General features: G+C 45.7%; 1 protein-coding gene across 5 annotated transcripts in view; it reads left to right on the top strand.

Annotated features, from left to right (window-relative positions):
• The window catches only part of Cep43 (centrosomal protein 43), a 29518-nt gene extending 14082 nt beyond the window's left edge, over positions 1-15436 (top strand). For 2 of the 5 annotated variants that reach the window (XM_075951110.1, XM_075951120.1), the window contains 6 exons: positions 2469-2680; positions 3364-3479; positions 5581-5649; positions 9361-9400; positions 10537-10633; positions 13352-15436. In XM_075951110.1, the coding sequence (XP_075807225.1) occupies positions 2469-2680; positions 3364-3479; positions 5581-5649; positions 9361-9400; positions 10537-10633; positions 13352-13426 (609 nt within the window). In that variant the 3' untranslated portion in view covers positions 13427-15436. Of the gene's footprint in view, positions 1-2468; positions 2681-3363; positions 3480-5580; positions 5650-9360; positions 9401-10536; positions 10657-13351 lie in introns of all 5 variants that reach the window. The other 3 variants (XM_075951126.1, XM_075951122.1, XM_075951124.1) reach the window with 3 other exon arrangements.
• Positions 15437-26966: the final 11530 nt, after the last annotated feature.

Genomic DNA, 26966 nt, shown 5'->3' with positions numbered 1-26966 from the left:
GAATGCCACTGAAGCCAGCCAGACAGCAATCATGGACAAGCACTAGTCCCCAAGCTCTTCAGGGTCCTGCGTCTGTGTATACTTGAGCTGGTGATGTGAGCTCCAGGAGGACAGCGTGGCCTGCGGTCACTGACCTGCCTGAGATGTTGCTTTGTGTTTGTCTCACTCTGCCCTGGCCCTGTTAAACTTTCTCAGCAAGTTCTGAAGGCAGGGGTCACCACCTCAACCTCAGTGAATGTGTTTAAATATCGTAAGACTTGAGGGTGTTTATTTGTAATGCCTCTAAAAATCAGTTATTAAAACATGTTTAAATCAGAAATGGAAACTGACCTGAATCTGATGTAAGTATATGTAAACATACTACACTTCTGTATTTCACAACACCAGGACAGCTTGAAGAAAGTAGTGAGGAAGTTCTTAAAGTACCTCCTTGGAAGTTTCCTGTACTGTTCAAACAGTTCCCCCAGCAGTTAGCTTTATCACTGCTAATAGCCCACAAACTATATAGCTGCATCATGTCTTGCTTCCGGCAACTAACCAAAGCCTTAAGTCTACAAACATCTGTGTGCGTGTGGGAAAATAGAACAACCCCTATGTAGTGCTTTTGTGTTAGTCTCCTCCACTTCCGCATAGCCCAGCTTCTTACCTTGTCCCAGCCTGTTTGTAACTTACGGTATACATACTGACTAATTTAATTCTTGACGAAATTCATGTCTGAAAGCATTCCCTAAGATCACACAGTTAATGACCCAGGACAAGCACTTTCCAGATTCCTTATTTTAGGTGACTGCTTTTTCTGGAGCAGCACGGGGGTCTTTATGATATTACACTCTGTAGTATATAAGGTCAGCCCTTTGGAAATTGTCCTTTCAATCCACACCAAATGCAGTTTCATATAACTCGACCTAATGGTATAACCCGAGTATTAAGAACTAACCTTGGCTGGATGTGGTGGCAAACTCCTGTAATCCCAGCCATTGGGAGGCAAGAGGCAAGGAAATCGGCTCAAGGTCATCCTCAGCTGTACAGCAACTTCAAAGCCACCTGTGTTGTATGAGTCCTTGTCTCAAAAAGGGAGAGCTAATCTGATCCTCATTTTACTATTTAGCTGACCTGGGGTCTTAACAAGTTACATAAATTGCCTTTGCGTTCCTTTTTAGAATCCGTACAGATAGCACATCTTATATGCGTGGTCTAAAGATTGAGTGAGGCACAACACTTGAAGCATTTGCGTATTCTCCACAATTGTTAGCCACTGCTGTTACACTGGCATTATTTTTGTTATTGAAATAGATAAAACCAGGCAATAGTGGTACACACCTTTAATCCCAGCACTCAGGGAGGCAGAGGCAGGTGGATCTCTGTGAGATCGAGGCCAGCCTGGTCTACAGAGTGAGTTCAGGACAGCCAGAGCTACACAGAAAAACCCTGTCTCCAAAAAAGGGGGGAAAAAAAGACCAGACCAGGTATAGACTAAAACTGTACTGTGGTGGTCAAAGTAAACCAGTCACTGAGATAGTTCCTGCTAGCCTTGGCTCTGTGTCAGTGGGTCCAGAATAGAAGTGTGTTTTCAGCCTTGGTTGAAGATACATAGAAGATTTATGTGTCTGCTTGTGGATATTACAGGAAGTACAGGTTAATAAGTAGCCTAGCAAGCCTGAATTAAGGTCACTGTTATAGTCAGCATCTGCTTGTTGGAAACGTTAGCATTCGAAGGCTGCGCATTTCCCCTTGAGGCTCTCATTGGTGATGGGTAGAAAACTGCTCTCTCTTGACGAATAGTGCAGTTTAGGTGATTTTTATGACATAGTCATAACTTTAGTGCTCTCTCCTGGTTTGAAGTTGAAATGTGTTAAGATATTTTATGCAGGGCTGGAGAGATGGCTCAGTGGTTAAGAGCATTGCCTGCTCTTCCAAAGGTCCTGAGTTCAATTCCCAGCAACCACGTGGTGGCTCACGACCATCTGTAAAGAGGTCTGGCGCCCTCTTCTGGCTTTCAGGCATACAGACAGACAGAATATTGTATACATAATAAATAAATAAATAAATAAATAAATAAATAAATAAATAAATAAATAAATAAATATTTTTAAAAAAAGAATTTAAAAGAAAAAGATATTTTATGCAGCAGTGACATAGGATGGAAAGAGGACGCTGTTTATAAATGGGAGCATTGCTGAGCACCCGGGTAGGCACAGTAAAGTGTTTTCAGTTAGAAGAAACAGTGTGAACGTCTGCTTTAACATTTTGTCATTGGAAAGTTGCCCATGTCAGGAAGCCCGGGGATAAAGTGGGAAAGCATAGGACTACACTGCCATTCCTGCTGCTAACGGGCAGACACAGGCGTGCACACACTCAGATACACACCCACACATAGACACATGTGCGCACACACCGCTGTGGTGGCTATTGTTTATCATATCTTAGAAGTTTATCACCACGGAGACCTGTCCCTCCCTCTTTCTTAGAAGACCAGCAGTGAGACCAGTGTCTCCTTGTCAGAGCCAAAGAGCAGGAGCAGCCTGCACTCGCTGGCCCACGAGACAAGAATTGCATCCTTCCTGAGCAGCAGCACTCTAGACGCCAAAGACAGAAGTGCTCTTTGTCCAGATGAAGATGATGCAGAAGGAGATTCTTTCTTTGATGATCCCATTCCCAAGCCAGAAAAAACATACGGTTGGTGAGTAAACTTCTCCGGATCATCTGACTTATGGTTTAAAAACAAAATTTCTATATTTTGAAACTAATGATCTGATAACTATATAATTATTGAATCCAGAAATCTGATTTTGTGTCAGTGAAACTTAGTATGTTATAATGCCAGGATTATTGAAGGCATCAGGTATGAACCATTTTCACCAGATGAGCCTATTATCAGGTGCCCACCATGTGATAGGAGCTGCTTCAGGGTTTCAGTTTGTGCATGTGTGCTTGCTAGTGTGCGTGCATGTTAGTGTAAGGAAACACCCAGAGTTAGAATAATGTAACAGAGCATTCCTGGAGTGATGCCTTGTGGACTCCAGGGAGGAGTTGTCAGCAGAATGGAGAGGGTGGCCAGTGCCTGGGAAGTTAGGAGCGAGCTGACTGGAATGCATGAAGTTGATGAAAAGCCCCTCAAAGTCAGAGGACTCTGCAGCTTCTGAGCAGTGTGTGTGCTGGAGAGATAATGCTTCTGTGTTGGACCACAGATGTCTATATTCTGTATTGTCCCATAGGTATGCTTTATGGCTGATCTGTGAAATCTTCATTTCCAGCCACTACATGAATATATAAGTGCTTTACATTGCTTGTTTATGTTTACAGACTAAGACTACAGTGAAAAGGTCTGAAATTGTCATTTAACTGTCGATTGCTTCTTGTTAGGAGAAGTGAACCTAGGAAGCAAGTGGGAAGTCTGGCCTCACTTTCTGACATACCCCCCCTAAGGAGCGGTCTGAGCTCCCTGGCAGGTGCCCCTTCATTAACAGATGCCGCTGAGAGTGAGTATTTGATACTCCAGGTTTGTTGTTGTTGTTGTTTTGTTGTTTCCAGATAAGCATGGTGTGCATTGCTGTGATAATATACCATGACCAAAAGTCAGTTGAGGAAAAATGGGATTATTTCAGCTTACACTCATAGTTCTTCACAAAGGGGACTCGGCAGGAACTGAGACAGGCCAAGCCGTGGAGGAACACTGCTTACTGGCTTACTCCCCAGGGCTTGCTTTTTGATATAACCTAGTCCCACCTGTCCAGGTGTGGCACCGCTCACAGGGAACTGGGCCCTGCTACATCCAACCATTAATCAAGAAAATGTCCCACAGCCTTACCCTACAGGCTAGTCTGACAGAGGCAATCCCTCAGTTGACTGTTTAGTCTTCCTAGATGACGAGCTTATGTCAGGGTGACAAAAAAAATCTGGCCATTACATGTGATAGGATTAGTGTGGGTTGATTGTAGAAAATCCTAATTTTAATAAGATATACAGTATTTTAATAAGATACACAATATTTTAATAAGATATACACAATAGTGTGCTGTTCTCTTCATTTCTTAATGTAGTCAGTGTTCTCCACCATTTTGTATTCTCCTTTGCTATACTATCGAAATATCTTTAGGAAACTGACCTTTTAAATGGTTTAGGCTATGAATAGTATACATATATAATTTTAAGATTTTATACTGAGCCGGGCGGTGGTGGCGCACGCCTTTAATCCCAGCACTCGGGAGGCAGAGGCAGGTGGATCTCTGTGAGTTCGAGGCCAGCCTGGTCTACAAGAGCTAGTTCCAGGACAGGAACCAAAAGCTACGGAGAAACCCTGTCTCAAAAAATCCAAAAAAAAAAAAAAAAAAAAAAGATTTTATACTGAAGTAATATACATCAAAATTTGGTTTGACTTTTCTGTGGCTGCAGTATGCCTGTGCCTCTGTTTTATCAACCTACTTGTCACTAGGGAAGGTAACACGTCCCCAGCATGCTGCTAGACTGGGATGGCTCATAGGTGAGGCATCTCCAGAAGTTTTGATTGGAACATTGTCAGCCTAGGATGGGTGTTAGGTGCTGTGCCGTTCCGAGACAGGACATTTGTAACTTGTAGGTCATGTCTCATGGACCCATAGAATAACTTAGTGTTTAAAGAAGTTCTATGATAGAGCCATTGTCATAATCACTCTATCATCGGGGCTTGTGTTAGACTCTGTATGCACAAAGAAGAGAGATTGCAAGCCAGGCAGAGGGTAGCAAGCTACTTACACTGTGCTGTCCTGTCCCTTCCCAACCGAGCCTATCCCCACCCAGGGATGTAGAAGGAGCAGCGGGCCACTTCCCGCCACTCAGGAGGGCTCCTGGCCACCGGCTAGCTTTACCCAAAATAATTACATGGAAACTGTATTCTTTTAAACACTGCCTGGCCCATTAGCTCTAGCCTCTTACTGGCTAACTCTCATATCTTGATTAACCCATTTCTATTAACGAGTGTAGCACCTCAAGGTGGTGGCTTACGGGGAAGGATCTTAACCTGTGTCCATCTTGGATAGGAGGGCTATTGCGTCTGCCTGAATCTGCTTCTTTCTCCCAGCATTCTGTTCTGTCTACTCTGCCTACCTAACTTTCTGTCAAAGGGCCAAGACAGTTTTCTTTATTAATTAACCAATGAAAGCAATGGATAGATAGAAGACCCACCTGCATCACCGGGACAATATTTCTGAGGATTTAAGGAGCATATGTGGACATCACCCTATCATAGCCAGCTGGTGTTTAGCCAGCAGTACGTGTTCAGAACATCAGCAGAACTTCCTGAAGTAGATCCACTGGGAGTTCATAGCCCTGGGCTTGTGTACGTTTTTATTTTGGTGGTTATGTTTTAATAAGGAATGATATAATCTGGTTTCTCTCTATAACACAGGAATCCTTTGCTTTTTACCAAAAAAAAAAATACTCCAGGAATGATAGCACATGATTCTGTCCTCTATTGATCATAGTTCTATTCTAGGGTTTTCTGTACTCTTAGGGATATGATGTCTCATCTGAGAGAAAGCTTGGCGTGGCTTAGAGAATGTCGCTCTGAGTTCCATTCACGCAAGTCCTTTTTCCTGCCTGCAGGTAAAAGAGGAAGCACGGTCCTGAAGGATCTGAAATTGGTCAGTGAGAAAATTGGATCACTTGGACTAGGTAACTAGGTTTCAGTTTTAGTGCGATTGTTAAAATCATCTTCCAGATTAACGTCTACACGGCGAGCCTTCCTGCCAACATTCAGCGTCACTCCCAGCATCCAGAGTTCAGCCCTGTGCTGGGAAATGGCCATAGCAACAACCTGGACCATCATCCTTTGCCTTGTAGCATTCAGACTGTAGTAGGAACATGCCCTAGCCTGGATTTTTATGAAAGACCTCCAGAAGAGGCTGTGGCCAGACCTGGTGATCAAGTCAGAGCTGTATAACAAAGACGGTTTCAGAGAGAGTGGGTGAAGTTGGTGGCGGCGACAGAGCTGATCTCTGTGCTGGGAGTGAAGCACCCAGAGCACAGCGGGTCAGTCTGATGCAAGGCTCAGACTTGTGAGAGGACCTGTGGGTGTTGTGTTATTTGGAGCAGATAGTCAGTGTGCATAGAGCTGGGTTCTGAACTCACTGCAGACAGTGTAACGGGGGCCCGGAGAACCTTCCCCTCTCACGGTACAGCTGGGCTCTCGGCCATCTCTGTCTTCTGTGTGGATGTGATGTGCTCTGTTCTAAGGGCGGTGCTGCTCAGGCAGGCTGGGGAAAGAGAGCTGTGTCCTCTGTGCACTTTGTGAATGTGCAGGACTGTCCTCCCAAAGTTTCTAACCAAACACCCTGGATATAGCACAGGACCCAGGTGAAGACTGAATAGGTTTACATTAAGATCCTCACTATGGCCCTGACTTGGAGTAAACTGTGCTTTTCTTCTCTGTTGAGTGAGTCCAGTACCATCTACCTCGCTTTGAAGACTAAATAGGATTTAAGCATGTGTACATACATCAATAGGTACAGTGCCTAGCTCAGGGGTGCATCAAATTCTAGATCCTTTTTGTGTTACTTTCTTCCCCATTTGCCGAAGAATATATGTCCTCTGAGCTGCCTGGATTCTTGTCCCACACAGTGCCCTGAAGTCCTGGTAACTGCTAAGTTGCTAGTAGTCTGGCCCTTCCTCTGTGCCTCCCGGTTACTGGCTGGTGGCTGGCTAGGTGGGTCCATGCTCCTTCCTTCTCTGCTTCTGCTGCAATCACACCTGCAGGGAGTTCTTTACTCTTGCACCTCAGAATTGTTGCTCCCTCCCTTGACCACAATGCCTCAGGTTCTGCTCTGTCCCTTCATTCTGACATCTTGTTTCTCTTTGTGGTGGTTCACCTAGTGCAAGCCTTTGGGCTTTCCCTTTTCACTGCTCTTTTCTCTGATGAAAGTGTGGTTCCCTCCTCTGCTGCTAAGATAGAACTGCAGAGACCTCTCCTCTGGTGAAGGCAGTCCTGACTGACGTTCCTCCGCTGCTGGCATTTAGGCGTACCTCGAGTTGAACTTGGGGTGGTGTCCAGCACTTCACCAGACTCAGTAGAAGGGAGTAGTCTTGTTTAGTGGGCTACGGCAGTCATTTGAGCCTTGTTCTTGTTGACAGCATGCATGACAAGATTGCAGGTACTCTGAGGAATATGGGCTCATGCAGTTAGGATGATGTCAGTGATGTGCCCCTCCCACCCTGTTCTGACCCAGAGAAGAGGATGAAGAGCAGCAGCTGTTGGAGTCTGCATGTGTCACTCAGGCCGTCAGCCACTGTGTCATCCTTGGACATTCTGTAAATACCATTCCAGTGAAAACTCAATTTAGAACACAATCTGTTTTAGTTTAAATGGCATAATTAAGAGTAGGCAGATGAGCTGGTCATGTGGCATGACCTTTGATCTTAGCATTAGGGAAGCAGAGGCCAGCCTACATGGTGAGGCTGTGTTAGGTGGATAGCCCTTCTAGAGTTTAAAACCCAGCATGATGACCACTGTTAGTTGTATTGCACACTTGAAATTCTCTAAGACAGTAGATCTTAAATGCACAAAGTTTAGTTAAAGCAAAAATGCTTGACCGCATGACCTGGTGCATTAATAAGCTTGACAGTGCTAGTGATTTTACACTGTACATGTTAAGACATGCTGTACATAAATATACATGGTTGTAGTAAAGGGAGAAGCAAAAGTTTGCAAGTGGAATGTTATAAACAGGCACTTGGCCTGCTTACAGCAAGAGTGGTAAACTGTGGGCTGGAGAGATGACTCAGTGGTTAAGAGCACTGACTGCTCTTCCAGAGAACCCAAGTTCGGTTCCCAGCAACCACAGTGCAGCTCACAACTGTCTGTAACTCCTGTTCCAGGGGATATGACATCTTTACACCAATACACATAAAGCCCATGTCGGTGAAGAAAGATATCAGACCACTCTGCTGTGCCCTGCCCGCCTCCCGCTCCACGGTGGTTGTCCTCTGCTGCTGTCTCAAACACCTTCATTTTGTCAGGCTTTCTCTACAAACATATTCTCCTGGAATTTGAGCCTCTACTGCCTTCACAGAGTTTCCGTCCACTGTGCTACCTTTTTTTTGTTCTGAAACCTAATGCCTCTCTCTCACTGTTGACTGCTGTCTGTGGAAGAAGCGTCACTCCAAAGTTTGACAACTGTATAATCAAATGCTGTAAGAGAGTTTTCTGCCCCCCTTGATCTTGAATCCCCTCAAGTTTGCTCCTCTGTTTTGGAGAACCCGGAATAGTGATGGGCAGCAGCCTTGAGCAGTTCACTCTCCAGCCAGAGTTTTTCCTGCCCCGGGCAGCCTCCCCTTAGTCCCTGCGAACGTTCCCACAGCCATTCCTTCCCAGCCATTCCTTCCCGCTCTTCCTCAACTGCTCTAAAAGTCATGGGATGAAAATAACAGCTAATTTGCAGTTAGTTGTCATTGAGAGATATGGGTTAGGTCGTAAATTTGCTCCCCTCAGAGCCCTGTGTGTGAGGAAGCTTGAGGCACTTGTGAGTTAGTAACAGCTCCTCCTCGTGTGGCCACTTTGCATTTGAAGCCTCTTGTGTATCAGACTGTAAATTCAGAATTTGTGGTTCGGGCTTGTTTGTGCTTGGGCATGGCCACGAGAGGGCACCCAGGGCTCTTCCGGGTGATGGGCCCACATGCTCCATCGCCTCTTCACACCTTCTGATGGTTTTTAAAATTGTGAGCAGACTATTGCGTTGAAAGTCACAGCAGTTGGAAACAAGGTGACAAGAGAAATTGATGGTGCCGTGCTGTTGTGTGTCCCTTTTTCTGTTTTTGTGGTGATGAGGATAGAGCCCAGGTCCATGAGTATGCTGAGCAAGTGTTCTGCCATGGAGCCACACACCCATCAGGTCACAGGGCAGTCTCATAGAGTAAGCCCCTGCCTGAACCTAGAACACAAATAAGGTTTTCACTTTCCAGCATGTGGTAGAATCCTTAGACAGCATTTATTATTTCCCTTCATTTAATGTGGTAAAAGTATTACTAAAGAGATGACTGCAATATATTTTTTTCTGCTGAAGAGATTGGCTTGGTGGCCAATAGTATGTGCTGCTCTTGCAGAGGAACCACGTTCATGTCACAGTGCCCACATGATTGCTCAGTACCATCTGTAGGTCTTCTTCCTGGGACCAGGCAGACACATGGTACACATACAAATACATGCAGGCAAAATATTCCTGAATATAAAAATAAATAAATATAAATTTTTTAAACACTATTTTGGTACTTAATGTTTTCATGAATCAGTATCATTCAGTAATGTTTTGGCAGGAAACGCTTATTTAAAAAAAATAAGTATTTTTCTGTAAGTGTGTAATAATGTATTTCTTTTCTTAAACAAATTACCAGGAACTGGAGAAGATGAAGACTATGTTGATGATTTTCATAGGTAAGAAAAACCTTGAGATGAATACATGAATCTTCTAAATACTTTCTGAATATGAGTGTGGCACAATTACATTAGTGTTTACTTTGTACTTGATTGAAAGAACCGACAGATAGCTTGTAACATGAGGGCCTGCTTGTTGGGGTTTCTGTCCTCCCACCAGGTCCCACAGCCATTTAGCCCCAAAGAAAACTGACCCCAAAGAGGTCTCCATAAGTTATAAACTGATTGGCCCATTAGCTCAAGCTTCTTATTAACTCTTGTAACTTATATGAACCCATTATTTTTATCTACATTAAAATGGCACAGTACTTTTTTCAGTGGGGCAGGTCACATCCTGTTTCTTCGGTGTCTGGACAGGACTGGAAATTATGTTTTGGAGTGACAACTTGTTACATTAGAACACAGACAAATGTGTGTGCTGTAGTGGGAGAGCCGTGAAGAGTAAGATAAAGAAGTGGTGTCAGGGTTGACCTGTTATTTGAAACCAAGTCAGGAGCTTATCCTGATTTTTCTTGTGTCCTTTGTCTTTGTGGTGGGCATTGTCTGTGTTTGACTTTAAAAAAACTGCCTTCATCACTGTGACATGAATATTTTGTTAGCGGTAACTTGTATGAATTGCCTAGTGATATGAAAGTAATATTTGGGGGCTGGAGAGATGGCTCAGCGGTTAAGAGCACTGCCTGTTCTTCCAAAGGTCCTGAGTTCAATTCCCAGCAACCACATGGTGGCTCTCAAACATCTGTAATGAGGTCTGGTGCCCTCTTCTGGCAGGCAGGCATACACACAGACAGAACATTGTATACATAATAAATAAATATTAAAGAAAAATTTAAAAAGAAAGTAATATTTGCTATAGATATGATTAGAAATTTAAATTATATGCTTGAGAATTTTAACAGTTTTCTGATTAGAAATTTCTGACTTATTACAATAATAAATTATACTGTGTTTGGAGGTAAGAATATTGTGTGATGAGTGACATTTGAGAGATCCTTGCCTTGTGAGTTTTCTTAGATGACAGTGAAATCAATGTTTAATGTTGTTATATGTTACTTGTAGGATTAAAGTCTTTGAAAATTTGAGCAGTGGTAATTATTCTTCAGAATTCTTTTTCATCTTTCCCCTCCTATAATTAGTGCTAGCCACCGCTCAGAAAAAAGTGAATTAAGTATTGGTGAAGAAATTGAAGAAGACCTTTCCATGGGCATAGACGACGTTAACAGCAGTGATAAAGTAAGGCGCTAGCACATCTTTGGGTATGCTGTTTATTTGTCGATTTGCTAAGGGGCTTAGTAAATTTATATGATAGTAAAAAAATGGTTGAAAATTGCAAACAGTTTGTGACAGTTGCCTATTGTAAGTCTGAAGAAAACCCTCAAGGGTGTGGGAGGCTCACAGCTGTCCTTTGTTTAGTATTTGTACTCTGACAGGCCTGGGGTAAGGGTGGCCACAAGGGATCAGGACTAGAGCCAAAACTGTCTCACTTGGAGTTAAAGTGAGCTTGTATCTATGGGACATTTGACCACCTTTGGCTAGTTGAGGCCAGGTTGAGACAGAACTGCGGGAGGCAGCATAGCAAAGGACTTTGGTTTGAGGTTTAAAGCCAGGATTCCATCTGGATTCCACACTGGAGCTTTTCACGCAATAGAGAAGAGATGAGCTGCGGCATCTTTGTTGTTCACAGCCTAGCTGGGTGTGCTGCCTTCTAGATGAGGTGGAAGTAGGCTGGGTTCAGATTGTCACATGAGTGTGATCCCTCAAGAGAGGTTGTATTTTAAAATGAGTAAGCAAAATTTGGGTTGTGTCATTTTTAATATATTAAGTGTCTTTGTTTTCTGGTTTGGATTCCTTGAAATAGGATCCTGGTTTAAATCCTAGGCTGGCCTTGAACTCAGTATGTAGCTCAGGAAGGCCTCAAACTTGAAACAAGTCTCCTGCCTCTACCTTTCAGATGCTAGGTGTCATAGGTAAGCATGAGCCTTTATCTCAGCTTCCTTTTGTGGGTGTTTTTGTTGGGTTTTGTTTTGTTTCGCTTTTTGACATAGGGTCTCTGGTGGTCAAAGAACTCACTCTGTAGACCAGGCTGGCCTCAAACTCACAGAGATCCTCCTGCCTCCAATTCCCTAGTGCTGGGATTAAAGCTGTGTGCCACCATGCTCAGCTTCATCTTGGTTTCTTTTAAGGTGGAAGTATTACTACTTAGTGACAGTAGGTGAGAAGCACACGAGATGTTTGCCCCTCTTACCTTTCCACCGCTTGTCATCCATAAGAACCAAACACAGCTCTTGCTGAAGACCACTGAGGATTGTTTGTTCAGATCTGTGATGGAATTCATGGTGAAGGTCAGCTGCTAACTCAGTCTCTTGGTAATGTCACAGATTTCAAAAGAGATAAAGGTTACCTCAGCAGTGAGCAGCTAAAGCAAGCGGGTGCACTGACTGAAGGGGGAAAGGGAGAGAGGAAAATGAGAACTCTGAACAACAACTACCAGTTTTCAAATTATCACAGTATTGAACATTTTCACTGCTTTGATTTAACACAGTGCATGAGATCCTAGCCAGAGCAATCAGGCCAGTGAACGAGTAAGCTTCCAAATAGGAAGGAAGGAATCAAATTGATGTTGTTTTCAGCCAACTTGATGAAAATATGTATAAAATGAAGGAGTCCACCTTAAAGCTGTTAGAACCGACATCAGCAGCATAGCTGCACACCAGTGCAGTGTCAAAGAAAAACACAACCCTGTGTTCTGTGGTCTTCCCTTGCTCTAAATCAAAACTAAAAGCCCCTCAGCTAACTGATATCCACTGTAGATTATGAAAGATCACTGTCATCAATAGTGTTTCCTTACTCTTTTCTCTAGTCTAAAACTAGCATTAATATGGCATTCAATTGTTTTGCATATAAAATGCAATACCTTAATGAGTTCATTATTTAATAATGATGAGAGTCAAAAATAACAGATCCAAAGTATCATTCTTAATCTATTTCTTAGTGTGTGGGCTTTTCTGAGTTTCGTTTTTAAAATTGTAATGACTTGGCGCATACCTTTAATCCCAGCACATGGGAGGAAAGCAGAGGCAGGCGGATCTCTGTGATTCCGAGGCCAGCCTGGTCTACAGAGCGAGTTCCAGGACAGCTATGGCTGCACAGAGAAACCCTGTCTCAAAAAATAAAACAAATATGTAGGAGGGAGGCCGCTTGTTCGTCCTGGCCACTCAGAACCGACATAATCACACAGAAACTGTGTTAATTAAAACACTGCTTGGCCCATTAGCTCTAGCTTCTAATTGGCTAATTCTTACATTTTAATTTAACCCATTTCTATTAATCTGTATATTACCACGTGGCTGTGGCGTACCGGCTAAAGTTCCCGCATATGTCTCCAGCGGAGCTCCATGGCGTCTCCCTGACTCCATCCTTCTTTCTCCCACCATTCCATTTAGTTTTCCCCGCCTAACTCTGTTCCCCTATAGCTCTGCTTTAGGCCCAAAGCAGTTCCTTTATTCATTAATGGTAATCACAGCATACAGAGGGAAATCCCACATCAAAAACAAACAAAAAATCAAATAAAGGGAATAAAACTAACTAAAAAAAGTATGACTTTAAGGTTCCAGTAGCTGTTTTTTTACTGATGGTTGTATACCAAGACTACTGTTCGAACAAGGGCGATTTACTTAAAATAATTTTATTTCTAGTATTTCCTTATATGCAAAGGGAAAAAAATAAGAAGTAATGGGCCAAATGAACAGCTCTGAGAGAGTAAGTGCCACAAAGTCCGGAGAGGAACCTTGTCCTGCCTCGCTGTCCCTGTCCTCCTGGTAGCCATCTCTAGTCCAGGGGTGGCCCTCCTAAGCAGGTTACAGAAGATAAAGAAATGATAGCAGTATACACTGACAGATGGATTCAGACTTTGTTGTACACTGATTCTTCTCTTTCTTTTGGACAACAAAGCTTGATGACCTCACACAAGACCTGACTGTTTCCCAGCTCAGCGACGTGGCCGATTATCTGGAAGATGTTGCATAGACAGGAAAGGAAGTATTGTGATCAGCAGAAGAGGAAGGACTTTGGGCTCCATGGTCCCGTCAGTCACCCTTGCTGGAACGCATGCTCCTGCTGGTGCCTTGCATTTCAAAAAGACTGCAGATATTTTTAAAAGTTAACTTTTCAGTTTAGTAAACAAAATACTTCCTATATGAGCCTGTGTCTAGGAGACTAATATGCTTGATTTGGTTTAGCGTTATATCTCCAAGGAAATGGTGTTTGGGCTCATTATAGCGAGGGAGCCCTGAGGTGTCAGTGTTACAGAGCAGAAAGGGATCAGTATAGCTGTAGCAGTGTCACTTTGTCTCGGGCCGCTGCGAGATCCTTGAACCGTAGTGTTAGCCGTCCCGACCCGATAAATCTGTGATGCTGAAACGTACCGATACAAGGTAAATTGATGTGTGAATTTTTTTTGTATTTCCTTCCATTTGGAAGGTTTGTTAGACCATTAAGGTTATATTAAAGTTCTCTGTGCTATTAGTTTTGCTTGTTTTAAACTAGGAGTGGCTTGGACTCTGAATTGGCAGACTTGTCGCTAACAGTTAACATTTAAGGTCGCATTTCATCCTGCTGTCTCAAGCAGCTGTAGACGCAGATTACTTCAGTACAGTCTTATTATTTCTATGCCTTGAAACATCCAATACCAAAATGCATCTGAAACCATTAAGCAGTGCTTTTATTTCAGATCTGTAAGTTGATTATATTTAAATCCAAATTGGAATGAAATAGTAGTAATGGCCTAAGACCATGTATATTCAGTTTGACAGACTTTGTACACTGTACATAATTGTACTGTAATCCTTAAAAATTTTGAGTCAATAATAGAATTTCTGGCAGATTTAATTTGTGCTGTTGTGTGTAGTGCTGCAGGGATATAGGCCACTGGCATTTGTAGTGCTAAAATATTTTAAATGTACATACACCATCATACTGCTAAGTAAAATTTAGGAATTGTGAAACTTTGATACATTTCATTTTAATTAAGACTGTTAAAAGTTACCTTTATTGCCGGGCGGTGGTGGTGCATGCCTTTAATCCCAGCACTTGGGAGGCAGAGGCAGGCGGATCTCTGGGAGTTCGAGGCCAGCCTGGTCTACAAGAGCTAGTTCCAGGACAGGCACCAAAGCTACAGAGAAACCAAAAAAAAAATAAAAATAAATTGTTAAAAAAAAAAGTTACCTTTATTAATAAAAAGAGAAATTGGAAATCATCCATCCATGTTGAGTGAGCAGAAGCTGTGGTTTGTACCAATGCCACTTTCCATTCCATGATTTCTAAGTAGAGCAGTGACATTTCTCAGCTGTAGTGCAGAGGAAGTGAGAGCGTAGTAAAGCTTCGGGCTCTGACAGTAGAGTCTGGCTCTTTAAAGCTAAGTGAAACTGAACTATAAACATCAAGAGGAAGTAGGACAGAAAGTGGGCTGGGTGGCCTGGAAGCCCCTGTGTATTTCTGTCCGCTGTCTGCCCTGACATGGTGCTGTCTGTTCTTCACGCTTTACCCTTAGAAACAGTGCTGTCTGACTGCTGTTAGAAACTGTCTCACCCTGTGCTGTCTCTTTAATGCCTTGTAGAAGCTCTAGAGCTGGTGGGCCTCGAGTCCGGATCAAACGTGTGATTTTACTATTTGGTAGGCACTGCAAGTGAGGGAGCTGACCCACCAGCATGGCAGGATGTGGCTTTCTCTATTTGAGGAAGACTTTCCAACAGTCAAGTGCGAAATCTGTCACTTTCTATTACCCAGTGACTGACCTTTTGGTGATTCTGGAGAGGGTGGAGAGAAAAAGCCGAACGGCAGCTTTGTGGTCAGTACTACAGAAAGGTATTGAGTCACTCTGATAATGTGAGGTTCAGCAAGGAGGAAGTTGTTTCCAGGTATTCCTTGCTTAGGTATTGTTAACCTGATAAACTTTAATGTGTAAAATGACAGGTTCTGCATATAATAATGTTCCTTTGGTTTAAAGTGAATTAAAATGTTGACCAGTGGTAACCTGTATTTTACAGTGTTGTTTTGTTCTTTAACGCTAACAGGACTTTGATTTGTAACAGTGCTGTGCTGTTTGGTTTACATGAGCAGCTCTCTTGCCCCCTCGTGTTGCAGCAGCAGTGATTCACGGTGCAGGTGTTACTCTCCCTCTCTCCTCAGTCAGTCCATCTCAAGCCTTTGCTCACCTTACTGGAGCTGTGCACCCCACAGCTGCTCAAGCTGCTGGTATTCACCTCTGTGTGTCTGAAATGGCTTCCCAGAGCCACACAGGCTGATTTTCAAAGAAACCTGACCACTAGACAAGGCCCTCTCTACACTGATATTTATCCTTGTGTTTTCTTTGCCTCTCGTTATCATGGGAGACAAATAATGTCATTCACTTGAGCTAGGATACCAACAAAAGACCAAAACATTCAGGTCTCGTTTAGTGAACTAGTGAGTTTATTGGAGCTGTATTACAGGAGCCCACACCAGCACACAAGACTGCATCCAGCATCCCTGGGGCTTCCAAGTCAGCTTGGAGCAGCTCTACTGAAGACTCTCCTCCTCCTGGCAACTGTGTTTTCCTGTCTAACCTTGGGGAGGGGAGTTGCACCAGCCTTGTAGCTTTCTAAGCTTCTCCCCCGCAGAAGGGAGTGTTTGGGTTGGGAGGTAGCCACACAGCACTCACACTCTGGAAAGAACCGTGTCCTTGAGTGTTGTCTGAAAGCTCCAAAAGAGAGGAGCTTCTCTAAAAACCAGTTTACCTGAAATTGCCTTCACATGGAGATGCCTTTTACAGCCCTGGCGCCCCTGCTGGCCCAAGAAGCAGAGCATCTCCAGGGCCTCTGGACCTGCTGTAGATAGGGAAGAGTCAGGAGAGCTAAGCGGCTGTCCTGAAGAGATGCCCAGCCCCAGCTCTGGGCACTGGACTAGAAAGTGGTCCCCTTGGCTCTCTGTGTGCACTAATAGGCCATGCTGCTCGGCCCCTGCTCTGTTCTAGGGATGTGTTAGTGGGAAGACAAAGTGCAGAGGATATTTTAGCCTAAGCAGGTGAACTCAAACCTATCCAGCTACTTAGGTTTGAGATGACATTTTTTTCTGCCTAAATCACATTGCTGTGAAAGAATGATTGAATTTTTTTTAAAAAAAAATATTTATTTATTTATTTATTATGCATGCAATATTCTGTGTGTATGCCTGCAGGCCAGAAGAGGGCACCAGACCTCATTACAGATTGTTGTGAGCCACCATGTGGTTGCTGGGAATTGAACTTGGGAACTTTGGAAGAGCAAGCAATGCTCTTAACCACTGAGCCATCTCTCCAGCCCATGATTGAATTTTTTTAAACATTTTTTTAATATTTATTTATTATGTATACAATGTTCTGTCTGTGTGTATGTCTGCAGGCCAGAAGAGGGCACCAGACCTCATTACAGATGGTTGTGAGCCACCATGTGGTTGCCGGGAATTGAACTCAGGACCTTTGGAAGAGCAGGCAATGCTCTTAACCACTGAGCCATCTCTCCAGCCCCCAGAATGATTGAATTTAAAAATTTTTTTCCTGCCGGGCAGGGGTGGCACACGCCTTTAATCCCAGCACTCGGGAGGCAGAGGCAGGTGGATCTCTGTGAGTTCGAGGCCAGCCTGGTCTACAAGAGCTAGTTCCAGGACAGGCACCAAAGCTACAGAGAAACCTTGTCTCAAAAAAAAAAAAAATTTTTTTTCCTGGCGGTCTTGGTGGTGCACACCTGTAACCCCAGCACTCGGGAGGCAGAGGCAGGAGGATCTCAGTGAGTTTGAGGCCAGCCTGGTCTACAAAGAGAAACCCTGTCTCAAAAAATAATTTTTTCCTTTATTTGTTTTATGCATATGGGTATTTTGCCTGTGTATATGTCTGTGTACCAAATGTGTATAGTACCCACAGAAGCCAGAAGGTGACATTGAATCCCCTGGGTCTAGAGTTATAGATGGGTATAGATGGGTATCCACCACCATATAGATGCTGGGTCTTGAACCCAGGTCCTCAGGACGAGCTCTTAACTGCTGAGCCTGTGGGGTTTTTGTTTCTTTTCTTTTACATGGGTTCCTGCCATGTTGCCTGGGGAAGGCTCCAAGAGTCCTGCCCTTCTCAGGTTTTAGGAGCTGTATATGTTTATCACTGTGACTGGCTCTCATGTGAATTTGGATTTTAAATCATTGGACTAGGATTGAGGGCGGAAGGTGGATCGACAAGACATGTAACCTTGTGAACTTAAAGGTGAATTCAAAGAATTCTATTTACAAAAAGGCCAAGATGACAAGAATAGTTGAGAAGCTTGGCCAGAGCCCCCCCCCCCCCCCCGCCCCGCCACATACACACACACACTGAGGTAGTGACATGGAAAACTGTCACAGAGTGGAGATCAGACTGTCCCTGGGTTAGATCCTGCAAAGGAGGCAGTGATTCCCAGCAAGATGGTTTGTGGGTATAGCTTACACCTTAGAAAGTCTTGCTACCAGAACAACGTGGGTGTCTGGGCCTGTGGCGAGGTTGAGCAGTCTCAAGTCAGGCATCACACTGTAGTCCTGCCGTGCAGATCTCCTTCCACAGGCAACACCTCGGAGGCTCCCAGACATAGGTTGTGTAGTCCATGCCTGCCTGCCTTCGTGGCAGCTGTGTGGATTGAGGTTTGTTCCTGTAGACTTGCCCCTTTTAAGAAACAGGAAGCAGGAAGAGTCTCATCAGATGTCTGAGTCCATGCTGGCATGAAGGGAGTGGATAAGGAGACCCAAGATAATCTTAGTTTCTGCCATCTCAATTGGGAGCTTGGTTTCACTTATTAGAATTAATTTCTCAGTCCGTGTTGCACATGTTTTATGAGCTGGAAGGACTCGACATGTTAACCATTACTGTTGCTGTGCTAGACCCTGTGGAGCAGGGGTATGAGCGGGAAGGACCTTTCTTGGCACAGATATAGTCAGCAATGATGGAGGCAAGCTTTACTAAGGAGAAGTTAAAAGTGAGGGAAACTCTCCAGAGAGTGGTTTCTAAGAAAACAACAACCATTGACTCCCTTGTCTGGGGTGTGGCCATGGCAAAACAACAACCATTAACTCCCTTGTAGGGGGTGTGACCATGGCAAAACAACAACCATTAACTCCCTTGTGGGGGGGGGGGTGTGACCATGGCAAAACAACAACCATTAACTCCCTTGTCGGGGGTGTGACCATGGCAAAACAACAACCATTAACTCCCTTGTCAGGGGTGTGACCATGGCAAAACAACAACCATGAACTCCCTTGTCTGGGTGTGACCATGGCAAAGACTGGACAAAAGCTGAGGTGACTACTTGTGAGGCTGGTTACTCCCTGGGCCTCTATGGAGGCCCCAGCCAGTGGAGGCCCCAGCCAGTGGAGGCCCCGTGCTCTCCATCTTCGTGCCTTGGTAAGTGCTGACCTCAGTGTCTGCAGCTGGGCCCTTCCACTCTGCCCTCCCCCACCTTGCCGGTGTCTGCTGGCTGCTGGTTAAGGCTGTGTTCCCACCGTCCACCTGGAGCTTCTCTGTCGCTGCTCCAGGACGCAGCCGCCGTCTCCCTTGGTTACCCCACATCTAGCTCCTTGTCTGTGGCGTTCTCTCCTAGATGAAAGTCCTACTGCTTGCTCTATTGCTTAGTTGCTTCAGAAATAAGGACATATGGAAGGACAGTAATGCTTCAGGGCTTTGGGCAGGGGACAGCCTGCCAGCTGTCATTGGTCCAGACTCTGTCCTCATCTCCTGGTTAGCTTGGTTATCTCATATCTGGCTACAAGCAACCACATCCATCTTCCTCAGTGCTCTGGGTGTTGCCATTTTAACCCTCAATCTTCCTCTGACCCCAGCATCTGGTCTCACTGAAGCATGTGTGTTGGGGAGCAGCCTTGACAAAAATCCCTCTCGCCAGGGTAGAGGCGCGGGGATTTAGAAATACAGTAAAGAGTATGAAGACACGGATGAAAATAGTAAAACAGAGAAACAGAATAGTATTGGGAGGGCGTTCCAGTGAGTAGTGAAATTCGCCCGCGTTTAATTTCCAGTTGCTTAAAATACCCCTGACCACAAAAGGTAGAAGAAAAAAAACTGCCTTAACATAATGCAAGGAAATGAACAGACCAGTAGTTAAACATTCTGTTGTTAGAACAAAACGAGTCCTGCTCACACCCTAGACCAAAACATTCTGTAGGCAAACCACTCCCTGGGGGGAAATCAGTGCTATCTCCATAAAGGAACTGGACCCTTAGTTGAATCCTTAGACTTTGTTTGAGGTAAAAACACACCTACTTCTCTATTCTTGAAATACAAGGGCTGGCTATTAGCCACACCTGTTGACAATAACCTTGAGAGCAGAACTCTGAGCTAAATATAGGTGGGACCTTTGAGGTAGTAACTTTAAAGGACTAGAGGTAAGTTCCAACTCACTGACCTTGGGTCAACGTGGAAATAGGCTCACATTTTTGGCTTACACACAGACACACACACACACACACAGGAGCCGCGTCCCAGGCCCTTTTCCTTTCCCACCTACAGCTCCTGCTCACTATGTAGTTTCTAAAACCAAACAGCAGCTCTCTGGAGGTGAGGATTGCCAGCAAGTATTTACCTTCTCTCCCTTCCCTTCTCCCCTCCATGGTGGCCTGGGGCTTTGGTCTTTCTGACCTGGGATCTGAGCTCTAATAGTACAGTTTCCTGCCTCTCCCTCTAGCTGCACTGGTTCCTGGACCTTGCATAACCTTGAGTTGCTGTGGCCTTGCCTGGGCTGGCTGTGTTGCTGTATTTTACCTGCCCTCCCCATTCATGTTCACCTTGGCATTGACAGTCTTCCTTCATTTCAAGGCTCAGGTTAGAACCAATTTTCTGCCACTGAGCAAGCTGAATTCTAATGGCTCTCAGGCATGGTCTGTAATGCAGAGCCACGGCACCCAAGAGTTCACCCTCTCTGGACCCGACCACCTCTGTGTTCAGGTATGAAGGCAGTCCCCAGCCTTCACTGGAAACTGCAGCACGCAGTCTAATAAAATCCCAGAGACAGATATTGGGGTTCAAACTGAAAGGTAAGAGAAGCAAAGCAACCAACCACTAGAGAGCTCTTACCTCTACAAAATCTTCAGACTGAAAAGAGCGAGTTCCTGTCTCATCCCACCTTATATTCCTCTCCAGTGCTGGGATTAATGGCGTGCTCCACCACCACCCAGCCCCTATTGCTAACTAGTGTGGCTGCTGGGGTTAAAGGTGTGTGCCACCACTGCCTGATCTGTACAACTTGCTGGTGTGGCTAGCTTTGCACTCTGATCCTCAAGCAAGCTTTGTTAGATCGTGAACAAAATATCACTCTAGGAAGCTTTCTGTGAGCCTTGAAGACCTCGCACCACCGATGCTCTACCCCTGGAACTCAGCTTCCTGGTTAACTCTCTGCAGTGGAGTGAGAGTGACTGAGAAAATGTACAGACAGTGCTCCCGCCACACTGCATGGAGCTTCACAGATGGCGGCACAGACAGTGCTCCCGCCACACTGCATGGAGCTTCACAGATGGCAGCACAGACAGTGCTCCCGCCACACTGCATGGAGCTTGACAGATGACGGCACAGACAGTGCTCCCGCCACACTGCATGGAGCTTCACAGATGGCGGCACAGACAGTGCTCCCGCCACACTGCATGGAGCTTGGCTGAGATGACGGTAGGTTGTGCATGGAGACAGATCAGGAAGAACGTCTACCAGAAAGATGCTCTTGGATTATGTGATCTGTGATTGACAATGCTCCTTGGATCCTGCGGAATAAGCAGAGGGTCACTACAAGGGAAAAATGTCCCTAGTAAGGAGCATGGGGGTCAGCAGAGACACAAAAAGTTGAGTGACAGAGTCTGACCATAAGCATGACAGAGTCCTTGTGTGTGGCCCACTGACAGCGTTATTGGGCGAGTCATTCAATCCCAGCACTCCCAGTTTCCCATCTGCCAGAAGCTGTTTTTAAAACAGGATTCACAATGTAAACCAAGCTGTCCTCAAACTTATGGCCCACTAGTAATTGCTGGTACTACAGGCTTTTCCCACCCTGCCTGGCTAAAACTTTGTTTTAAATCTATTTTGTCCAGGTGGTGGTGGCGCATGCCTTTAATCCCAGCACTGGTGAGGCCGAGGCAGAAGGATCTCTGTGAGTTCAAGGTCAGTCTGGTCTACAGGAGCTAGTACCCAGGACAGGCTCCAAAGCTACACAGAGAAACCCTGTCTCGAAAAATCAAAAAGGAAAAAAAAAAAGTATCTCGTCGGGTGACAGTGCAGCCATCCTTGTCCTGGTTCCTGCTGGTATGAGGTGTCTTTTCCTTTTAACCTAGTTCCATCTTTGAATTTATCTTGAAAGTTACCTTCCTGGTGGCTGTTCCAGGACCTACAGCTACCTCTCAGCTTTCCACTGTCCTCCCTAGCAGGATGTGTCTGCCTCCCTGTTTTTGTGCCGCCTGCTGTGTAACTAGCCCAACATCTGCTGGAACTATTGCTTTCTATAGCTCTATGTTTTTTTCTTTAAGTGCTTGAGATTAAGAAGTAAACCAGGGAAACTCCTGGAGAGGGAGAGAAGCCAGCAGGACCCCTCAGCTCACCTCCGTGGGGATCTGCGCTCCAGCCACGCACCTCTGCGAAGCATAAGACCTTCCTCCTAATTTTGCCAGCCACCCCTGTCTGTGGGAGGACCTCCCGCCCTTGCTGAGCACCAGGTGGCCCTCTTCCCAGAATATGAGTCACGTCACGTGCTGTCCCACTTACTGCGGTCTCTCACCAGTGGCCTGAGTTTGTCCAGTTAGATTTAAAGCATTCAGGGAAGAAAGCTTTCATGGCTGTCTGTGAGCATTTAAGGAACCATGCACCCTTCAGCATGACAGTCTACAGGATGCTGGTTCTGAGGCTAGCATGGCGCGTTCTGCACAGCTCTGCAGCAGCAGGAGAGGGGGCTGCCGGAGTCCTCCACCTCTCAGCTCGAGGATCTGTGGAGGAGAGTCTGATACATAATAAAGACGGTAACACCACTGCCTTCGTGGTGGCCTTTGTATGCACAGACATGTTCCCGTGTGAGTGCTGGTGTATGCATGCCAGGGCGTGAGTGTAGAAGTCGGAGGATCCTCAGATCTTGATCTTCACCTTCCACGCTGCTTGAGACAGTCGCTTGTTCCCTGCTGTGTGTACTGGGGTGGATGACGACCCTCACGTTCCTGTGTGTCCTGTCTCTGCTTCAGACCTCACTATAGGAAGTCTGGGATTACAGATGGGCACTGGGGATCTGAACTCGGGTCCTCACACTTGCATGGCAAACACTTTGTCCACTGAGCCATCCCGGCAGCCCCAACACATTACTTCTTAAAGCTGAGACATTCTTTAGAAAGTCAGTCATGCAAATATGCTAAGATGTTGTGGAATGTTTGTTTAACTAGGCAAAGATGTGTGACACTTTTTTATCCTGCATTTGTTTAACTGTGTAAAGATGTGTTATATTTGTTCACGCTGCATTTGTTAACTATATAAAGATGTGTTGCCTTTGCGTTAATTAAATAAAACTAACCTGGGCTCAGAGAGGCGGGGCTAGCAGCTAGTTGACAGGAAGTAGGAGGGAGGAGTGTAGCCTGGGTCTTTCTTTAGTTGGGGCCCTGTGGAAGGAGAGGGGCTTCCAGTAAACCAGCAAAGAGAGAGCCAGTGGCTACTCTAACTCGCTGAGTTCGCAGATTTCCACCTGACCTTGAGTTTTAGTAGAATAATAGAGATTTAGTTAAAGCTACCTTTAGCAGCAGCAGCAGCAGCAGAACCACTGTCTGGGGAGCAGAGCCTGTGCAGCTGGGCCACTAGTAGTTTAAACTCTGTGTGTGTGTGTGTGTGTGTGTGTGTGTGTGTGTGTGTGTGTGTGTGTGTGTCTGTGTCTGTGTCTGTGTCTGTGTGTCTGTGTCTGTGTGTCTGTGTGTGTGTGTCTGTGTGTGTGTGTGTCTGTGTCTGTGTGTGTGTGTCTGTGTGTGTGTGTCTGTGTGTGTATGTGTGTGCGCAGAGGTACACCAGGGCACATCTGCCATGGTGAGCATGTGGAAGGTCCTTGCCTCCCACCATGGGTCCTGGGAATCAGGTGGTCAGGCTTGTACAACAAGCACTTTATCTTCTGAGCCATTTCTCCAGCCCTATTTTTTTTAAATAAACGTTTTCATACAGTATATTCTGGTCACTCTTTTCCCACCCTCATCTCCACCCATATCCACCAGCAACCCATCCAACACCACACCTTCTTTCTCTTTAGAAAACAGGCAAAAAATAAAATCACGAGGAACACAGAGACCATGCAGAAGCTGTTCCGTTTCATGAGGTCCCATGTAGTCACTGTTCCGCTGTCATTGTCCTGTTTAGAAAGTCTGTGCCAGTGAGTTCCCAGCCCCTTCTCTATCACACTCAATGTAGGTGTCTCCAGCACCAACTGAAGCCTTAAATAGTAATCCAAACAGATGTTAAAGTGAGGCTTGGGTCAAATAACTAATCGTGTGTGTGTGTGTCCTGAGCGAAACGACAAATACAAATGGTGCTCACTCAGGGAAATGAGGACGGACCACTACCTGCAGTCATACAGTGCCCAGCTCCTGCCTCACAGTCTGCTGCTGGGCAGGTGAGACCCCCAGCTCTCCCTCCTTGCTCTTGGGGCACTAGGAGACTGTGGAACCAGAAATGTGGCACTTTCCTCCCCACGACACGACTTCTCCCTGAATGACTATCTTTGGAGATGGAGTTGGTGCTGTGGGGTCAGCCCTCGGGCCTCAGTGGGGACCCTGGGCAGCAGACTGCAGGTCAGGCAAGGCCTGGTGAAGGACGATGAGACTCCACAAAGAAGCCAGGGACCTTACGATTCACCAAGGGAACACGCTGGAGCCATCCATCCCTGGTGCTCAGGATGCAGTGAGCTTCAGGCTGGCCTTGGAGGTTTGGGAGAACTGTGCTCAAAGTCAGTGAAAGTAGGAACTAAATGTCTTAAAAACTCACCTCCGAAGAGCCTTCAGAAACATGGTTTTGTTTGTTCCGTTGGTGTCTAAGCAAGATCACATAAAATGCCCCACCGTGAGGACAAAGGAACTAGGTCATCCACCCTGTGCGCTCTCAGATCAAGCTTCTGGGCTCTGGGGGTGGCTTATCAAAAGGACTTTTTATTTCTCAGAAAAAGAAAAACAAAAATCACCATGGGCTCACAAAAATACTTGGCAGCGAGCCCTAAGAGACACTAGCTTCTTTACATTTTCTGTTGAATGTGAATTGGGGGCTCCGAAAGATTGGAGGAATTTACTTTTCTAGGCTACGGCTATAGTTTAGCGTGGAAACGCTTGGGAAGGTCCTGGGTTCAAGCCCTGGTCCAGCAAAATAAGTAAATAGGCAAATGAAAGCAAAGACCTGCAGATAGAAATTGTATGTAATTGAGCAGTTTTGTATGACAAATAAGTACTCCCTGGCTTGCTGCTCTGCATATGAATGAAGAGAGTGGGGGCGGGTGTGGATATGGATCTGAGGAGAGACTGCTGAGACTGGAGCTGGCGGGAGAGGAGGCTAGGAGGGGGCAAGTGTAGATTTTGGATTCTCAGCACTCACATAAAAACTCAGTGTATCTGTGAACATCTGCACTGCAGTCCCAGGGAGGCAGAGAACATCTGTATATCAGTCCCAGGGAGCAGAGAACATCTGTACTCCAGTCCCAGGGAGGAAGAGAACATCTGCACTGCAGTCCCAGGGAGGAAGAGAACATCTGTACTCCAGTCCCAGGGAGCAGAGAACATCTGTACTCCAGTCCCAGGGAGGCAGAGAGAACATCTGTACTCCAGTCCCAGGGAGGCAGAGAGAACATCTGTACTCCAGTCCCAGGGAGCAGAGAACATCTGTATTCCAGTCCCAGGGAGGCAGAGAGAACATCTGTACTCCAGTCCCAGGGAGGCAGAGAGAACATCTGTACTCCAGTCCCAGGGAGGCAGAGAGAACATCTGTACTCCAGTCCCAGTGAGGCAGAACATCTGTACACCAGTCCCAGGGAGCAGAGAACATCTGTACTCCAGTCCCAGTGAGGCAGGGAACATCTGTACTCCAGTCCCAGGGAGGAAGAGAACATCTGTACTCCAGTCTCAGTGAGGCAGGGAACATCTGTACTCCAGTCCCAGGGAGGCAGAGAGAATATCTGTACTCCAGTCCCAGGGAGGCAGAGAGAATATCTGTACTCCAGTCCCAGGGAGGCAGAGAGAATATCTGTACTCCAGTCCCAGGGAGCAGAGAACATCTGTATATCAGTCCCAGGGAGGCAGAGAACATCTGTACTCCAGTCCCAGGGAGGAAGAGAACATCTGTACACTAGTCCCAGTGAGGCAGGGAACATCTGTACTCCAGTCCCAGGGAGGCAGAGAGAACATCTGTACTCCAGTCCCAGTGAGGCAGGGAACATCTGTACTCCAGTCCCAGGGAGCAGAGAGAACATCTGTACTCCAGTCCCAGGGAGGCAGAGAGAACATCTGTATATCAGTCCCAGGGAGCAGAGAACATCTGTACTCCAGTCCCAGGGAGGCAGAGAGAACATCTGTACTCCAGTCCCAGGGAGGAAGAGAACATCTGTACTCCAGTCTCAGGGAGGCAGAGACAGGGCCCTTTGAGCTTTCCAATCAGTCCTGTCGACCCCAAAAATGACAGGTTCCAGATTTAATGAGTTTTTGTTTCAGAAAGTCAACTGAAACCTGGGTGAGGTGGGCTCAGCAGGTGACCCTGGGTTGACCTCAGTTCAGTCCCCAGGCCCCCGTGGAAGAGAACCAAAGACTGTCCTGTGCATGGTAGCATTCATACGCCCTCTCCCTCCCATACACACCCCACTGTACACGCGGATAATAAATAGAAAACACTCGCACATGCATACGTGGGCACACACACGCACAGAAAGAAATATAGGCCAGGTTAGATTCGTGCCCAAATAGGAAGACTTGCAGAAGATTATCTTGCTGTTCCTCCCCCAGATAAGCCGAATTTTCCACTGTGGTTTGACTTGTGTGGTTTTAGAAGTAATGTACCTGCTGAGAGTGAGTCCTGCCATACAGCAGCCCTGCACTGAGTGAGTCCTTGTTCCCCAGCCCTGACTCAACCCATCGCCTTGTCCAGCAGGATCACTTGAAAACTCAGCAGCTCAGTTTTCTCTTTAAATGGAAGATTCACCAACTTTAATGTTGATCCTGTGCTTAGGATGCATTTCAGTTGTTGGAAGAATTGTTCCTTGATGGTTTAGCTTCTTTTGTGAACTCAAGGCCATTCCCCTCAATGTCAATTACCATTTAGTATTTTCCATGTTCCAGGAGGGCCAAGCTCAGTGTCAGAGGCTACCATCTGTCAGTCACGGCTGACAAGATCCAGAGCAGATAGCATCCGTCACAGACCAGTTCTGATACTCTGTAAACAACGACACTAAAAATGTCAGATGGGTGATACCTTTTGCTTTCCAGAAAATTCAAAACAATACTCATCATCTGTGGCCTCATTAATTTAAAGCAATCTTTGGGAATAGTCTTTTCT

Source organism: Microtus pennsylvanicus, chromosome 1 (genome assembly GCF_037038515.1).
Source record: "Microtus pennsylvanicus isolate mMicPen1 chromosome 1, mMicPen1.hap1, whole genome shotgun sequence".
In the NCBI taxonomy this organism is placed as follows: domain Eukaryota; kingdom Metazoa; phylum Chordata; class Mammalia; order Rodentia; family Cricetidae; genus Microtus; species Microtus pennsylvanicus.
The sequence above is the reverse complement of the archived record's forward strand: the minus strand, read 5'-3'. Positions and strand labels throughout refer to the sequence as shown.